At 46.1% G+C, this 13,980-nt stretch overlaps 1 protein-coding gene across 1 annotated transcript in view; it reads left to right on the forward strand.

The window, feature by feature from the left end:
* Positions 1 to 13,980, forward strand: part of ext1b (exostosin glycosyltransferase 1b) — a 90,846-nt gene that overhangs the window by 62,070 nt on the left and 14,796 nt on the right. Inside the window, 6 exon segments of the mRNA XM_034546092.1 lie at positions 1,143 to 1,236; positions 3,966 to 4,073; positions 5,036 to 5,155; positions 9,683 to 9,763; positions 9,766 to 9,820; positions 11,879 to 11,997. Coding sequence (XP_034401983.1) covers positions 1,143 to 1,236; positions 3,966 to 4,073; positions 5,036 to 5,155; positions 9,683 to 9,763; positions 9,766 to 9,820; positions 11,879 to 11,997 — 577 coding nt within the window.

Below are 13,980 nucleotides of genomic sequence, written 5' to 3' on the forward strand. Positions count from 1 at the left end.
TTAATGATAATAACAAAATTATCAAAATAGTTACTTTTCTGAAATTTGGCATTGGCAGCACATGTTTTTAAATGTGCTGTTTTTATTTTTTCCCATTTCTCGCAATCCTTTTCTTTGGCAGCGAAACATATTATCTGAGTCTGTTGTGGCAAGCAGACTTAGTTTGCTCTAAGTTGTTGTGATCGTTGTCTCCTCGCAGCCGGACACATAACGAGGGCATAAAAAAACATGTAAAAAGTAGAAAAAGAATTAGAGCTCACAACACAGCAACACCGTGATGCCTGGCTCTGCACCGTCGGCTGCCACGTTGGCTTTTCAGGTGGCATTTATTGGCTCTGTGCGTCTGAGTGAGGGAGATGTATAAGAGAGAATATTCCACACGCCGCTGCATCCACGTGAGAATGAGGGCGAGACGAAATGAAGACGGAAGAGGACAGAGGAAGCAAAACAAAAACAAAAAACAATCCACAGAACCCGTGAGATTGAGGCGTTCGGTGACTTGGCAAAGGTCGGTGCAGTGGAGCAGGAAGGAACCGCTATATTGCAGACGTACATGGCACCACTGCTCGTATTTAGCGGCACCAGAGAACTGTCAAAATGCCTTGAAAAAACACACACACACACACACACACACACAGAGCCAGCTGTGTGGTGGAAGCAGGTGTCACTCTCAGCTCATTACCCCTGGCAGGGTTGATCACCTTGTGTGGAGAGCAATAAAACACACGTCACTGGAGAGCTGGGAGGGAGGGAGCATCGGCCTCCTGCTTTAGGAGAGGATTGCAGGATTTGTGTGCGCGCGTGTGTGTGTGTGTGTGTGTGTGTGTGCGTGTGTGTCCATCCGTCCGTCCGCCCGTCCCTGCTGTTTGGGTGTGTCATACAAAACAAATTGAATGTGTGTAAAGCCGTGTGCATTGTACGCACATACGTGTACGTACGGCAGAGATACTTCAACTGTGATATACTATACAATTATATAGCTCATTACAAGAAGTTACTGTGATGCATGTGCTGTAGGCATTCCCGTAATTACAAATCATTTTTTTTTACGAGAGTGTTGCCAGAAATAACACGTTCCTCGTGCCAGTGAACTCATCCACTTGTGTGTGTGTGTGTGTGTGTGTGTGTGTCTGTCTTTGCAGGTACGACTACAAGGAGATGCTCCACAACTCCACCTTCTGTCTGGTGCCCCGCGGCAGACGGCTGGGCTCCTTTCGCTTCCTTGAGGCGCTGCAGGTAAACAAAGCAACACATAAACACACACACACACGCACACACACACACACACAATTATGCGAAAGCACGGCACATGCCCACCAGCCATATAACCAGGAAGAGGAAGAAAACAGTCACTTGTTTTAGTGAAGCTACTTCTCGTATTAAAGGATTACTAAATCATTACCGCCATACTTCTCATAGTAATTTACATAAACAAGCAAGACCTTCGCTGAGAGGAGTTGCAACTTTCTGTGAACAAACAAAGATGCTCACGGAGCAGTGGTTTGACCTTCACTTTGATGAGGTCTCCGATGGAACGACTCTCATTGCCTCGTTTCTATGCAGCTTCCATGGGCGAAATTATTCTGGGCTCATAACTGTCGGATCTCTGTCGCACACTTTTTAAACGGACAAAGCACACGCGTATAAAACACAGCAGTTCGAACGGATCTCAGGAGCAGCAGATTAATTTATTAGTACTTTATCTTCAAAACTAATACCAAAATCACATTTAGCCGCTGTCATAAAATCCATTTTTCTCAATAATAATTTTTAAACATTGTCGCAAATGGATTACAGAGGTAGAATTGTAACAGTTTGTCAAGGTTAAGTGCACATTAGGTCAAAATGGCTCACCGCCGTACGGTAGGACCATAATCACCTGTGAGGGGAATTCTTCCCATCTGGAGTCACTGCATTTATCTCCACTTCACTCAAAAGCTCTTGAAATCGACACACTTTTCTTCTCTTTTCTTTTTTCTTCCTCTCTCCCCTCCGTTCATCCATTTCTATAACTGCACTGCGCTCTTCCGCATAACCACTGCACTGTCCTTTACCTCTCCTTACCGGCCGCAGAGTGCACCCACATAAGTGCGCTTATCTCACTATCGGCTGCCACCGGCACACACACACACACACACACACACACACACACACACACACACCAGCACATTTCACTCAGGAGTGAAATATGCCCTCTCCTCTCTCACTCTCTCCGTCCATCGACTCGCACCATCTACAGGAAGATGGAGGGAGAGTATTTACAGGCTTTGGTCTTTGCATGAGAAAGCAATTGCTAATAGAGGTCAACTGTGTGTGTGCGTGTGCGTGTGCGTGTGCCTGGAGGTTGTTTGTGTGTCCGTATGCATATCTGTATGCATGGGATTGTGTGTGTGGAGGAGACAGGCAGCAGAGCCCGAGGGGCCAGCTCTGGTTTAGCTGACACCTTTATGACCTGGGAGTGACGGGGCCGTCATTACGTCAAACTCCCACCACACACACACACACACACACACACACACACACACACACACACACACACACACACACACACACACACACACACTTGCCAGCTGTTCCCTCTACCTCTCCTCTCATCCCTCTGCCACTCCTTTGCCAAAGGCCACATTCAGCCTCACTGCCTCTTTTCATCTTTTCATTTATTTATTTAATTTTAAAACATCTATTTATCCGATTACCTTGGTCTTTTTTAAAAAAAATCCCCTTTCTCTTCTCTTTATCAGTCCGCCTTTGAGTGATTACCTTCCCAGCACCTGAAGTTACCTTTTTGATATTGACGCGTCAACAGCTGTAGCTGCCATTAGTCATTAGTGATTTAAACCTTTTCTTTTGAAATCAAATAAACTAAAAGAGAATCAGAAACTGGACTGTTAAACACGCGACTAAGACATTATTTGTGTGCCTGTTTGAGATGTTGTGGGTTTTAAATGTTATAGTGAAGGGACAAAATGTTTCCTGATTTATATAAATCCAGAATGTTCTGCTCTGTGTGAAACGGCTGCTGTTCTCCTTTCAGAACCGTATCTGTCATCGGTAGACTGAATACCTCCTCTATCTCTCTCTCTCTCTCACTTTCTCTGTCTCTCTCTCACTCTCTCTGTCTCTCTCTCTCTCTCTATCTCTCTCACTCTCTCTCTCTCTCTCCTGCTTATCTAGATTGTACGTTCAAGTGTATTTCTGTGTATCTGATCGCTGAGCTGCAGCGTGTTAACGCTCACGTTGCATCTCACGTTTTGTAGCTATGATCAAAGCCACATGCATGTTTCTGTTCCATTTGAGCTCATGTTTGTTTTTTCTAAATTAACGCTGCACCAATGCCATCATTAATTGTTTTTGGAAGCGGGCAGCTGACGTGTCACGTTCACTAACCCGTTCATGGCATCCACTTTCTATGGGGATGATGTGTCACTGTTTACGGCTTGTGCTGCTGCCCCCAGGAGGCCCAAAAGAAAATCACTCGATGCAGCTTTAAGCGCACACTGCAATCTGTCATTTGGACATTTTGTCGGGATACAGTTGCTAAAAGGTTCTCATATAATTAGAACTAACAATTGTGGTCTGCGTTTCCCTCTCGGTTGGGGAAGTTCAGCGCTCCGATGAGACTTCCTCTGGGAAACAGCGTCTAGTCTGCGGACGATGAGGTCGGCATCTGCTGCGCGTGTCACTGCTCCGAGCCTCTGTAGTCGTGATTTTATGTGTGATATATCCAAAAGGGGGGGGGGGGGGGGGGGGGGGGTTTTAAGGCATTACACAAAGAGTCACAGGCAAACACAGACGGATCAATTATAATACAGTGCAGCTTTCATTATCCCGATCAATATGTAGCAAAGCAGGCATGATTTAGCCGCAGCTCTGATTGTGTTTGTAAAGGATCTTGTCCAAGCTTCACTCTCACACTCTCTCCCTCTGTGTGTGTGTGTGTGTGTGTGTGTGTGTGTGTGTCTCAGGCTGCGTGTGTGCCGGTGATGCTGAGTAACGGTTGGGAGCTGCCCTTCTCCGAGATCATCGACTGGAACACAGCCGCAGTGATCGGCGACGAGAGGCTCCTGCTGCAGGTGATGACCACGCCCACACACACAAACAGGACTCTGCTAAACCCGGCAGAGAAACTGTAGAGTTCCTGAGCACACACACACACACACACACACACACACACACACATATGTGCGTGTGTGCGTCCCCTAAATTTCCCCAAATCCTACATTTTTTGTTTTTGGAGTTCTCGCCGACTAAACGAAATGCGAGCGGCATAGCAAGTCTTGAGAAGTGCCACTCAAAGACTCACGTTGTTATATGAGAGGGCAAATAAATAGAATGAGCAAATGGATTTGGCTGCAATTGCTTGACTTCATGGGGGGAAAAGTAATTATATGCCCATTAAATCTTAATTTGAATGAAGTGTGTAATAATATTGTTTGACATTGAGTATTATAACTCATGCATGAGCCGTCCTCGGTATGTCGGTGGGGTTCTGAGTTCACAGCAGTACGATGGGCTGAGACAACACAGGACATGTTTTTCTCTAAATGTAGGATACATGGACTGCACATTTAAAGAATTTACTCTTTTTAAGTGCAGCCCTTATAGTATATTTTATTCGCCAATAACATGTTCCCCCTGTTTGCAGGATATGGCGGTATTAACTAAAGTGAGGATAAAATGTGTTTATTTGCCATTTATCCCCCCTTTATATGACAAATATACTCACACGCGGATTAAACTGCACAGCTCTTCAAATAGACGTACAAAAGCAGCATTTTAGCTTTCCTTCCCTAATGCTGTTTGATGACTGATAGTTTTTGTAAATTTCTCAAAGATTATTAAATATAAGAATCCAGCCAGTTAGCTTAGCTTAGTACAAAGACTGAAAACAGGGGGGGGGGGCAGCAGCTAGCTAGCCTGGCTCAAATTATTCACACCTTTGTGTGTGCTTTGTCTGTTGATGAGTATTCCACGGGGCCAATCTGACCGCCGTTAAGTACTCAGTGATGACTGGCTGCTGTTTTGTCCTTTGCAGATCCCGACCACGGTGCGCTCCATCCACCACGATAAGATCCTGTCCCTCAGACAGCAGACCCAGTTCCTCTGGGAGGCCTACTTCTCCTCCGTGGAGAAGATAGTGCTGACCACGCTTGAGGTGAGGAATCCCCCCCTGAGCCCTTTTGGACTCTCTGCCTCCCAACTCCATCATCAATCTTTCTCTCAAGGGCTGTGGAGGCTCTGCAGTTGTTGCTTCATTCTCTTTGGTACAAGGCTGAAAGCAACACACACACACACACACACACACACACACACACACACACACACACACACACACAAATGAGGGGTGGATGTGAAGGGACATTCCTGCACACGGATAATTTGTCAAAAGGTGCACTCAAAGTGGGTGAAACAGGGTATGCCAGTATATTAGCACAGCTTCCTTCATGGTGCTGTTGATGGATGCAAAACTCCTCATTAATGGCAGCAGCAGCAGCAGTTGTGTTTATAATGGCGCCAGTGGTATTAGTTGAAGAAAGGAACAGTATTTACAGCGTTCTCGGAAGCATTTCGAGAAACGCAGGGCGAAGTGCCTTGCTCTTTGGCACCAGCGTCACATGTATACTTTGCCAGCTAGTTTGGGGGATCCAAACCAGTGACTGAAAAAAAATCCAGTTTTATGAGTTTTAAACACCCCGTTGGTTTGAACGTTGACTGTGAACCCTTTGTCCTGAGAACAGAGGCTGGGATCCGTTCCAGCGGATTCCAATGGTGACGTATCGTTTTCATGGAAGCTTTGGTGAAGTCTCTCAAGTCTCAAACTGTCCCCCATAGTTCATCGCTTTGGTTCCTCAGCGAGTCTGACTTTGTGAGTATTAGTGTCCCGGACCGCGGCTTGCAGACGGAAACACCAACAAGTGTTTCGCTGTCTAGTTTAGGAAAGATGTGACTGAACGCCCCATCCCCCTCCCCAGATTCATCCATCTAATCCCAAAGGTCACCCAAGCATCCTGTCAGGCATTTCATTTCCCCTCTTGCCGCGTCGCCACATCTCACATATGAATTTCACTTCCCACACTCACACAGCCGGCTCGGGTTTGTTCTTATCCAGCCCCGACCATCACACACACACACACCACACACACACACACCACTCTCCATATGTCGAGGTTGTGTCAGCCCAGATACACATGGCGCCACCCAGGCATAACCTTGCTGACGCGCTGTCACTCCACGCTAAAGAGCAAGGTGACACGGCGAAAGCTTGTGACTCAGTGTGTGTGTGTGTGTGTGTTGAATACAGGCGCAGGGCTAAACGCTTAATCCTGACTGACTGTCCTGTATAAAAACAAAAACAAAAAAACGGGGGCAAGGAGTAGTGGGGAGAAAATTGTGATGAGGAGAAGGGGTGGCATATGTAAATGGGCGTTGCCAAGGCAGCCCCCGAGATAACAAGCGACATGGTTTATTCATCCTGTCGAGCCAGCACACCCCTCCACACCCCACGCCCCCTTCTCCTCCTCCTAACTGCAGATCTATGATGATACACACACACACACACACACTAAAACACGCTCACACTCCAATATCTTGACAGATTGAATCTCCTGGAGCACGTTTCACAAACTCACTTGTTTTTTTTATTGACTTCTTACATTCACGCCAGTGTGTGTGCGTGTGTGTGTGAGAGAGAAACACAAGTTCAAACTATCATGCTGTGTTTCCTGTCAGGAAGCGGGCCGCATTTCGACCAATCACAAGGTCCATATAGCCGAGTGCTGCCGGTACACCTATTAAACTCACCTATTAAAGCCAAGCTCACAGTGAGCTCTCGGAGAAGCGGGATTTATCTATCATGCTCTAATTGGTTGATTGTGGCTGTTCGGAGGGGAGATTGAGTCGTCCCATCATGGTCCCGACTGAGGGCCGCCGACGGGGGAGGAGCCGCAGCCGAGCGAGCGAAATTGCCCCTCATAAGGCGCAAAGGGGGCTCTGGGTTTTTAAGGTGGCAGGCGGTGTTTTTTTTATAGAGAGGTTAACGGATTTCGAGTTAATCACTTCGGTTGAGGCAAATGTTTATGACTGCCCTCAGGGAGAGTATAAAAAAGGAAAACTCACCCAGTGCTGTTTTTTCTTTTCTTCACATCTACACTGTGATGAATTTTGATGTTGCTTTGTCAATATTATTACAGTAAGCCCCCCGGCGATGTTATTAACTTTTAACAATTGGAAAAGCCAGCGGCTGCTCAGCTGTCGCCCTCCTGACCCCCTTCACCTCTCTCTCTCTCTCTCTCTCTCTCTCTCTCTCACCCTCTCTCTCTCTATCTCTCTCTCTCTCTCTGACCCTCTCTCTCTCTCTCTCTCTCTCTCTCTCTCTCTCTCTCTCTCTCTCTCCCCCTCTCTCTCTCTCTATCTCTCTCTCTCTCTTACCCTCTCTCTCTCTCTCTCTCTCTCTCTCTCTCTCTCTCCACACATCTGCCCCTTCTTGAGTTTGCCGAGCCAGCAGCCACCGCCTCCCGATTCAAAGCCACGGCCATAAAGCACGATCGCAAACCTGTGTCCCTTTTTTTATTTTTTACTGCGGCAATTTAACATGGCTCAAGGGCACAGAGGCAATATCTCTTTCCTCTGTAGTTCTGTTTCGGGAGAGGCCTGTGGGGGTGGGGGGGGGGTGGGGGGGTTGACTGACCGCTCTATTTGGGCCACAGAAGGGATCGGGGCAGATGTGACTGACTGGTGCTTAAATACTGACTTTGTCTGCGTTTTCTTTTTTCCCTCCGACGGCGTGTCCGTGTGACCGAGCGGCACCGATGCCTCTGACTTGCTGATGTCTGCGGATGAAATATGACACAATAACATAGATTTCTTTCAGCTCGGCTTCGCGCCACAGCGACTCACTCTCGACACTCTTGACACGATCGATAGCTGCCATTCAGGGGATACAAAAAGCCAAACATTTGGGAAGCTCAGTTTTCTAACTTCCACGCGACGCCCTGCGGACCCACTTCCAGAACAGTTCTCCACCTGCTAACACACGCCGACTGGTGTTTTTTGGATAGCACAATGAAAGCCGTTCTGAATTGAAATGTGGGTTATTGGAACATTTATGACTGTCTGCGTCTTGGTGTTCGTGTGTGAAAACTCAATTTTGCAGTGTGAAATGTGTTTCTTTTCTTCTTTTTTTTTTTTTTTTTTTTAGGTGTGATTACAAGGCTCATTGATCAAATTCTTAATACCCCCTCCCCCTCCGCCTCCGTATCAACACGAGTACCTCAGATTGCTACGAGTCCTCTGAGATCAGACTGAAATGTTATTTGTTCAAAGGTAGTTTTTGTGTGTTCGTTTTAACGAGCCGCTTTGAAAAAAGGAAGCCTGGCGAATGGGAAGCCGGCCGCAAGAATCCGGAGACCCTGCTGTAATTAAAATGACACGAGTTTGATCCCGGCAACGGACGGCGTGTCCCTTTTTTTTCTTTCTTTCTTTGTGGCTGTCAAATCCGTTTAATCTGGAACGTGATTAAGGAACACCGCGGATTTCTTGTGCGTGCCTCTGTGATTCGGCACGATATGCAGCACTCGGTACTTTTTAATGAAGCTTCGAAACGAAAACGAGCTAAAGAAATGCTGCGGGACGGCTTTTGTCCAATCCAGTGTTTTGGGATACACGAGTCAGGATAGTTCGGCCTCTACTGCTTTGATTTGGTCCATTCAGTTGTTACGCGTCCCGTACCCTCAAGGCCAGGTTTATTGATGTAGTCCAAAATCACAAGTCTCAAACTGGGTCGTGGGCCTTTGCTGGATGACTTAGTGTTTCCTCATCGGATTGTTCTCCAAACAAAGGACTCGATGATTAACTTCAGGAAGTCCCTGCCGACTGTTGTCGAAGGGGTCGACGTTGACCGAGTGGGCCGCAAACTGCGCTTTGAACCACGTGTTGATGCTCCCTCTGAGAACTCTTCTTTACAGATGTGTCATAGATTCTGTTTGAATACTTTTTGTATGATTGCTTCTGTCCAACAAGAATATACTTGGAGGTTTTTAAAAAAAAATGACTTGTAAGATTTCAAACATTTCAAGCAGGCAGGTTATTAGAAGGCCTCATGCTGTATTGGACTGCGAGGACCTTTTGCCCCCCAGGACATTGTTCAGGGCACCGGTTACATGCGCTTCCCTTGCATATTTGCACATCTGCACTATTGCGTGTGTGTACTTGTTACATGTGTTCATTTCTTTGCTCTAGCTCTGTTTTGTTCTTTTTGTTGTGTCATTGATTTTGTCTTTTTGTATTCCGCGTTTATGTGAACCCTGGCTGCAAAACAATTGTCCCCTAGTGGGACAATAAAGATTACCTAACTGAAATGTTACGACATAAAGACCAACACTACCCTCAGAGCTCGGGAAGGAAAATCAAGCCAAACCTTGTAACAAAGGGAAAAAAACAGAAGCTGCGTTGCTCTTCAAGGACGGAACAAGAATAGGCCTCATGTACAAAGTAGAACCAAGAAGGTTGTAGGAATTCATGTTCATATTTCCCATAACTAGTTCTCCATTTTGTCCAATTGTCCTATTTATATTTTAGCAAACATACAATAATTTCGCAGTCAATGCGTTCATCTGAAAGGGGGAAAAAGCAGCTGGAAGCAGCCTTGATGAGGAGTTTATTTCTCGCCTCCTTGATGTTGCAGATCATCCAGGACCGCGTGTTGGAGCACGGCTCCAGGAGCAGCCTGTTGTGGAACAGCCACCCCGGAGGGCTCTTCGCCCTGCAGCCAGTACTTACTCCGGATACCTGGGAGACTTCCCCTTCTACTACGCTACACTGGGTCAGTAACACACACTCACACACACACACACACACACACACACACACACACACAGGAGCGGAGCAAAGTGGCTGCTGTGTAACACTTCGACACACCTGTGTGGCGATGAACCGCATCCACAAAAAGGTGATGGGTGGGTGATGGTGGGGACGGGGGGCGGGGTCTACTGCCCTCCTCCAGCGTTGTTACCGGTGCTGCCGCTACGGCGAGATCAATAATAAGAAGACGCTCCATCTTGCCGGGCGTATTGACACTCGGGGATGCAAACGGATGTTTGTTTGTGCCGCTTCAGGGAAATTGACTTTTTTTGCGTCCAAATTTGTACTTTAGAATAATAATAAAGAATCACATTGCAGTATTTATTTGTCCAGTTTTTTGTGTAACATCCTGCAGTAAAAGCAGGTCTAAGTAAAGATGTCACACGGTTGAGCGAAACAAGGTTATGGTGAATACATCTAAATCAATATGTCAATACATGTAAATGACGGTACAGCGGAGACCTCTTTTAATGATCATGTCTGCCCACGTCAAATTGATTAGTAGAAGCGGATGATTATTACACTAACATATAGGCACTTTTCTTGATTTTAATTGAATTTTTATTGACTGTTTTAAACGTGGCTTCAACCAGTGACATATGCTTTAGATTCAATTCAGTTTATTTTGTATAGCCCAATATCACAAATTACGAATTTGCCTCAGAGGGCTTTACAATCTGTACACATACGACATCCCTGACCTTTGACCTCACATGGGATCAAAAAATAGAAAAAACCCTTTCACGGGGGAAAAAAGTGAAGAAACCTTCAGGAGAGCAACAGAGGAGGATCCCTCTCCCCGGATGGACAGACGCAATAGATGTCATGTGTACAGATGAACAGCGTTACAGAGTTACATAAACACATTACATGAATATGACAGAATGTATGATGCATGGACCACGATCCAGACCTCCACAATCCATGAAACAGAATGAGGTTGATGGTAACGGAGCATTGTAAGTGGTCACAAGTCACATAAGTTGGAAATCACTGGTCTAATAAGTCAGTTATGTTTTAGCAATATTATTAGATTTTCAACAACCCATACTAAAATTACCAACAGAAAAGTATGAAAAACAAGCGTGTCCACATACTTCTGGCCAGCACCTTTGCGAGTATTAAATGGCCTCCTTGAAGCCTTTGTGTGCTGTGAATATTAGCAGCGCGATGACAACAACAAAAAAGCCTCTGAGAATCATGTTTCCCGAGGACAGAAAACATAATTTAAAATAAGTTGCACGCCGGTGATTCGGCTCCAGGTTTCGTTCAATGTTTCATGGAAGTCTGTTTATGAGCTTGTTACAAATTCACATCTCGGGGGGTTTGAAAAACTCTGCGCTCTCGTAACTTTTCCCATCACGAATCACGCGGAGAGTTTACCGAGTTTTAAGAGTGTGCATATTCCTCATCATGAAAAGTTGCTCGGTGGCGAGAGAGAGGAGCCGTCTCCTCTGCGCCACGCTTTGTTGGTTTGGGTGAGATTAGATTTAAATTAGGAAAAGTTGAATGTCCTCTATGATCCGTCTTTCTCAATATCTTACTTCCTGCTCATTTTCAGCCTTGATTACTCTCCTCCAGCATCTAGTGGGGCTGAATTTAAAGTCACATCAGCACTTAGTTGTCTGCTCAATGGGCTCCAGACACAGCTAAAGAGTTTCCAAAGTGAAATAGTCAGCGATCAAGGAGATTTGACATTTTCAAAACACATTAACGTCGTTGAATATTTTAAGACGGGCTTGAAAAAACGCACATCCCGTGCAATTATATCATCTGTATTTTTGTGAAGCGCTGACAGACTCGTTTCAAGGAAGATCTTTAACTGAAAATAGATATGTATATATACGCGGCGTGTGTAAATGAGAGCCTTCAGTTCTCCGTCGGCTTTCTTCTATTCCGAGGCCTCAAAATGACGCTGATGGCTGACAGTCGGCTCGCCGTCGACCGGCCTTGTTGTTGTTGTTGTTGTTGGATTTGTGACGCTGCATGAGAGAGTGACCGTCTTTCTGTTGTGTTTCAGGTATCAAACCCTACCCCAAGTTCACAGCGGTCATCCACGCCGTCTCGCCCCTGGTGTCCCAGTCCCAGCCCATACTCAAGCTCCTGGTAGCCGTGGCCAAGTCCCAGTACTGTGCACAGGTAATGGACTTAATGTGTGTGTGCGTGTGTGTGTGTGTGTGTGTGTGTGTGTGCGTTAACTCTGGTGGATTGAATTAGAGCAGCAATTTGTAGCAGTGCTACATCTGTCTCCATGGCAGCGAGACCCCCTTCAGCACAGCTGGAGACGGCATGTATTGATTCCCCTGCTTCTCCTTACCAGCCCGGGAAATGAAATGGAATTTGCTCCACGATGGCTGGCTTTTTTTTTTTGTGCGTGTGTGTGTGTGTGTGTGTGTGTGCGTGCGTGCGTGTCTTTGTTTGTGTGTTTGGCCATCAGAGTGCATGAGTAAGCGGGTTTGTATTCTGTGTGGGCGGTACGAGTTTCCGTATGAGTGGCGTGCGTGGGCGTGCGGGTCTGCGATTGTGTGTTGCACAACAGGCAGGCGCAATTGTTTGGCAGCGGAATATACAATATGAATGTGTGTGTTTGCGTAGGCCGGCTGCTGGTACATTGTGCGTGTTGGTGTACCGGGTCCACTCTCCTCGCGTCCCTGCGCGTACGGCTGGTGGTTATTTGAAATGTTTTGGTGACATTTGCCCCCCCCATAAAAAACCCACGTCGTCGCCTATTTTATTTTTAAGCGACGTGAACAATCACGGGCTTCGTGCAACCAACTGATCGTTTCTGTCATAACAGGATGTTTTTGCTCTGGACCACTTGTTAGATCTCTGGGGAACCCCAGACATCAATGGATTTACAGCTAATTTAATGTGTTGCCTCATGTCGCTTCCTGCATGTCGGGTTGCAAAACAAAAACCCCAAAAAGTTTCTCAAATGTTAAAGAGACAGTGGATCCGACACTTCCCACAATGCAATTCAGCAGAATGTTGGACCTTTTTCTTCTTGATATCACTATGACGTCCAGGTTATTTTAAAGGGCGACTGAATCCTACACTTCCCATAAATGCAACGCAGTAGAATATTTCTGTCGGACCGTTCCTGCCTGATTAATGTTTTTCAAATTTGACGCTTTTCGTTCGCAACTTTCCACCTTAAATTTGCACCCCCACCACGATGACATCACTTCTGAGGTCCTCAGGGTTATTTTCTCAGATAAACCACTTCCACTCTCGGTGGACAGAAAAGAGGACAGAGAGAGAGGTTGCTGAGGAGAGGGATATAAATAAATGAATGGCGGAGGGAGAGAACGAAAGAACTCAGGGGGGTGGAGGAGGCTAAATTGGATGCGTGAAAGCTTTTGAGGGCCTCCCGCTGCGTGCACGTGCATATTTATTTATGCGTTTCTTCCACCCGTGCCACAGATACACGGCGCACGTCTTCACCGCTTCCCCTCCAGCCGTGCACACACGTGCAGGCGCACGTGCGCACCATCGGCACCCTGAGAGGGCTGGTGGGCTGACAGAGACACCATCTGTCTTTTTAATCAAGGAACAGAGCCCCCTGTAAGTGTGTGTGTGTGTGTGTGGAGATCCAGACTATACCTGTTGTAATAGTACAAAGTACAATTTCTCGCCCTGATTCAGCCTCATGAATAATATCTGTTATGCTTCTTTTTCTTTCTTTTTTTTAATATCTGTACTGTATATATATATACTACCGAACACGACAGGCTGGGATGCTGATGATGACTTCCTGTCACATTCCTTATCGCCATTGGCCATTGTTTTTCTTTGCGTCTCGGTTTATGAAGTAATATATCTTAATTCATAGATTTACTGTACTAGTAGAAGAAACCACAGTACCGTCACTCTTTTTGAGTGTCAAGTATGTTTAGTGCGTGCTGAAATTGCTCACATTTGGAACGTGGTTTTGAGCTGCTCGACCTTCCCACAACGTGCACAACGGAAATGGAGGAACTGGAAGTGAAAGCGCACGGCAGATGGTGGTGCTCCAGCTCCAGGCAAAGCTCAGAAAAAACAGCGAACTAATACATCTTTGGAAATACATTTTTCACCAGCTATTTTTAATGTTTTCTTGAAGTAATAAATATTCAGAAGTTT

Source organism: Cyclopterus lumpus, chromosome 11 (genome assembly GCF_009769545.1).
Source record: "Cyclopterus lumpus isolate fCycLum1 chromosome 11, fCycLum1.pri, whole genome shotgun sequence".
In the NCBI taxonomy this organism is placed as follows: domain Eukaryota; kingdom Metazoa; phylum Chordata; class Actinopteri; order Perciformes; family Cyclopteridae; genus Cyclopterus; species Cyclopterus lumpus.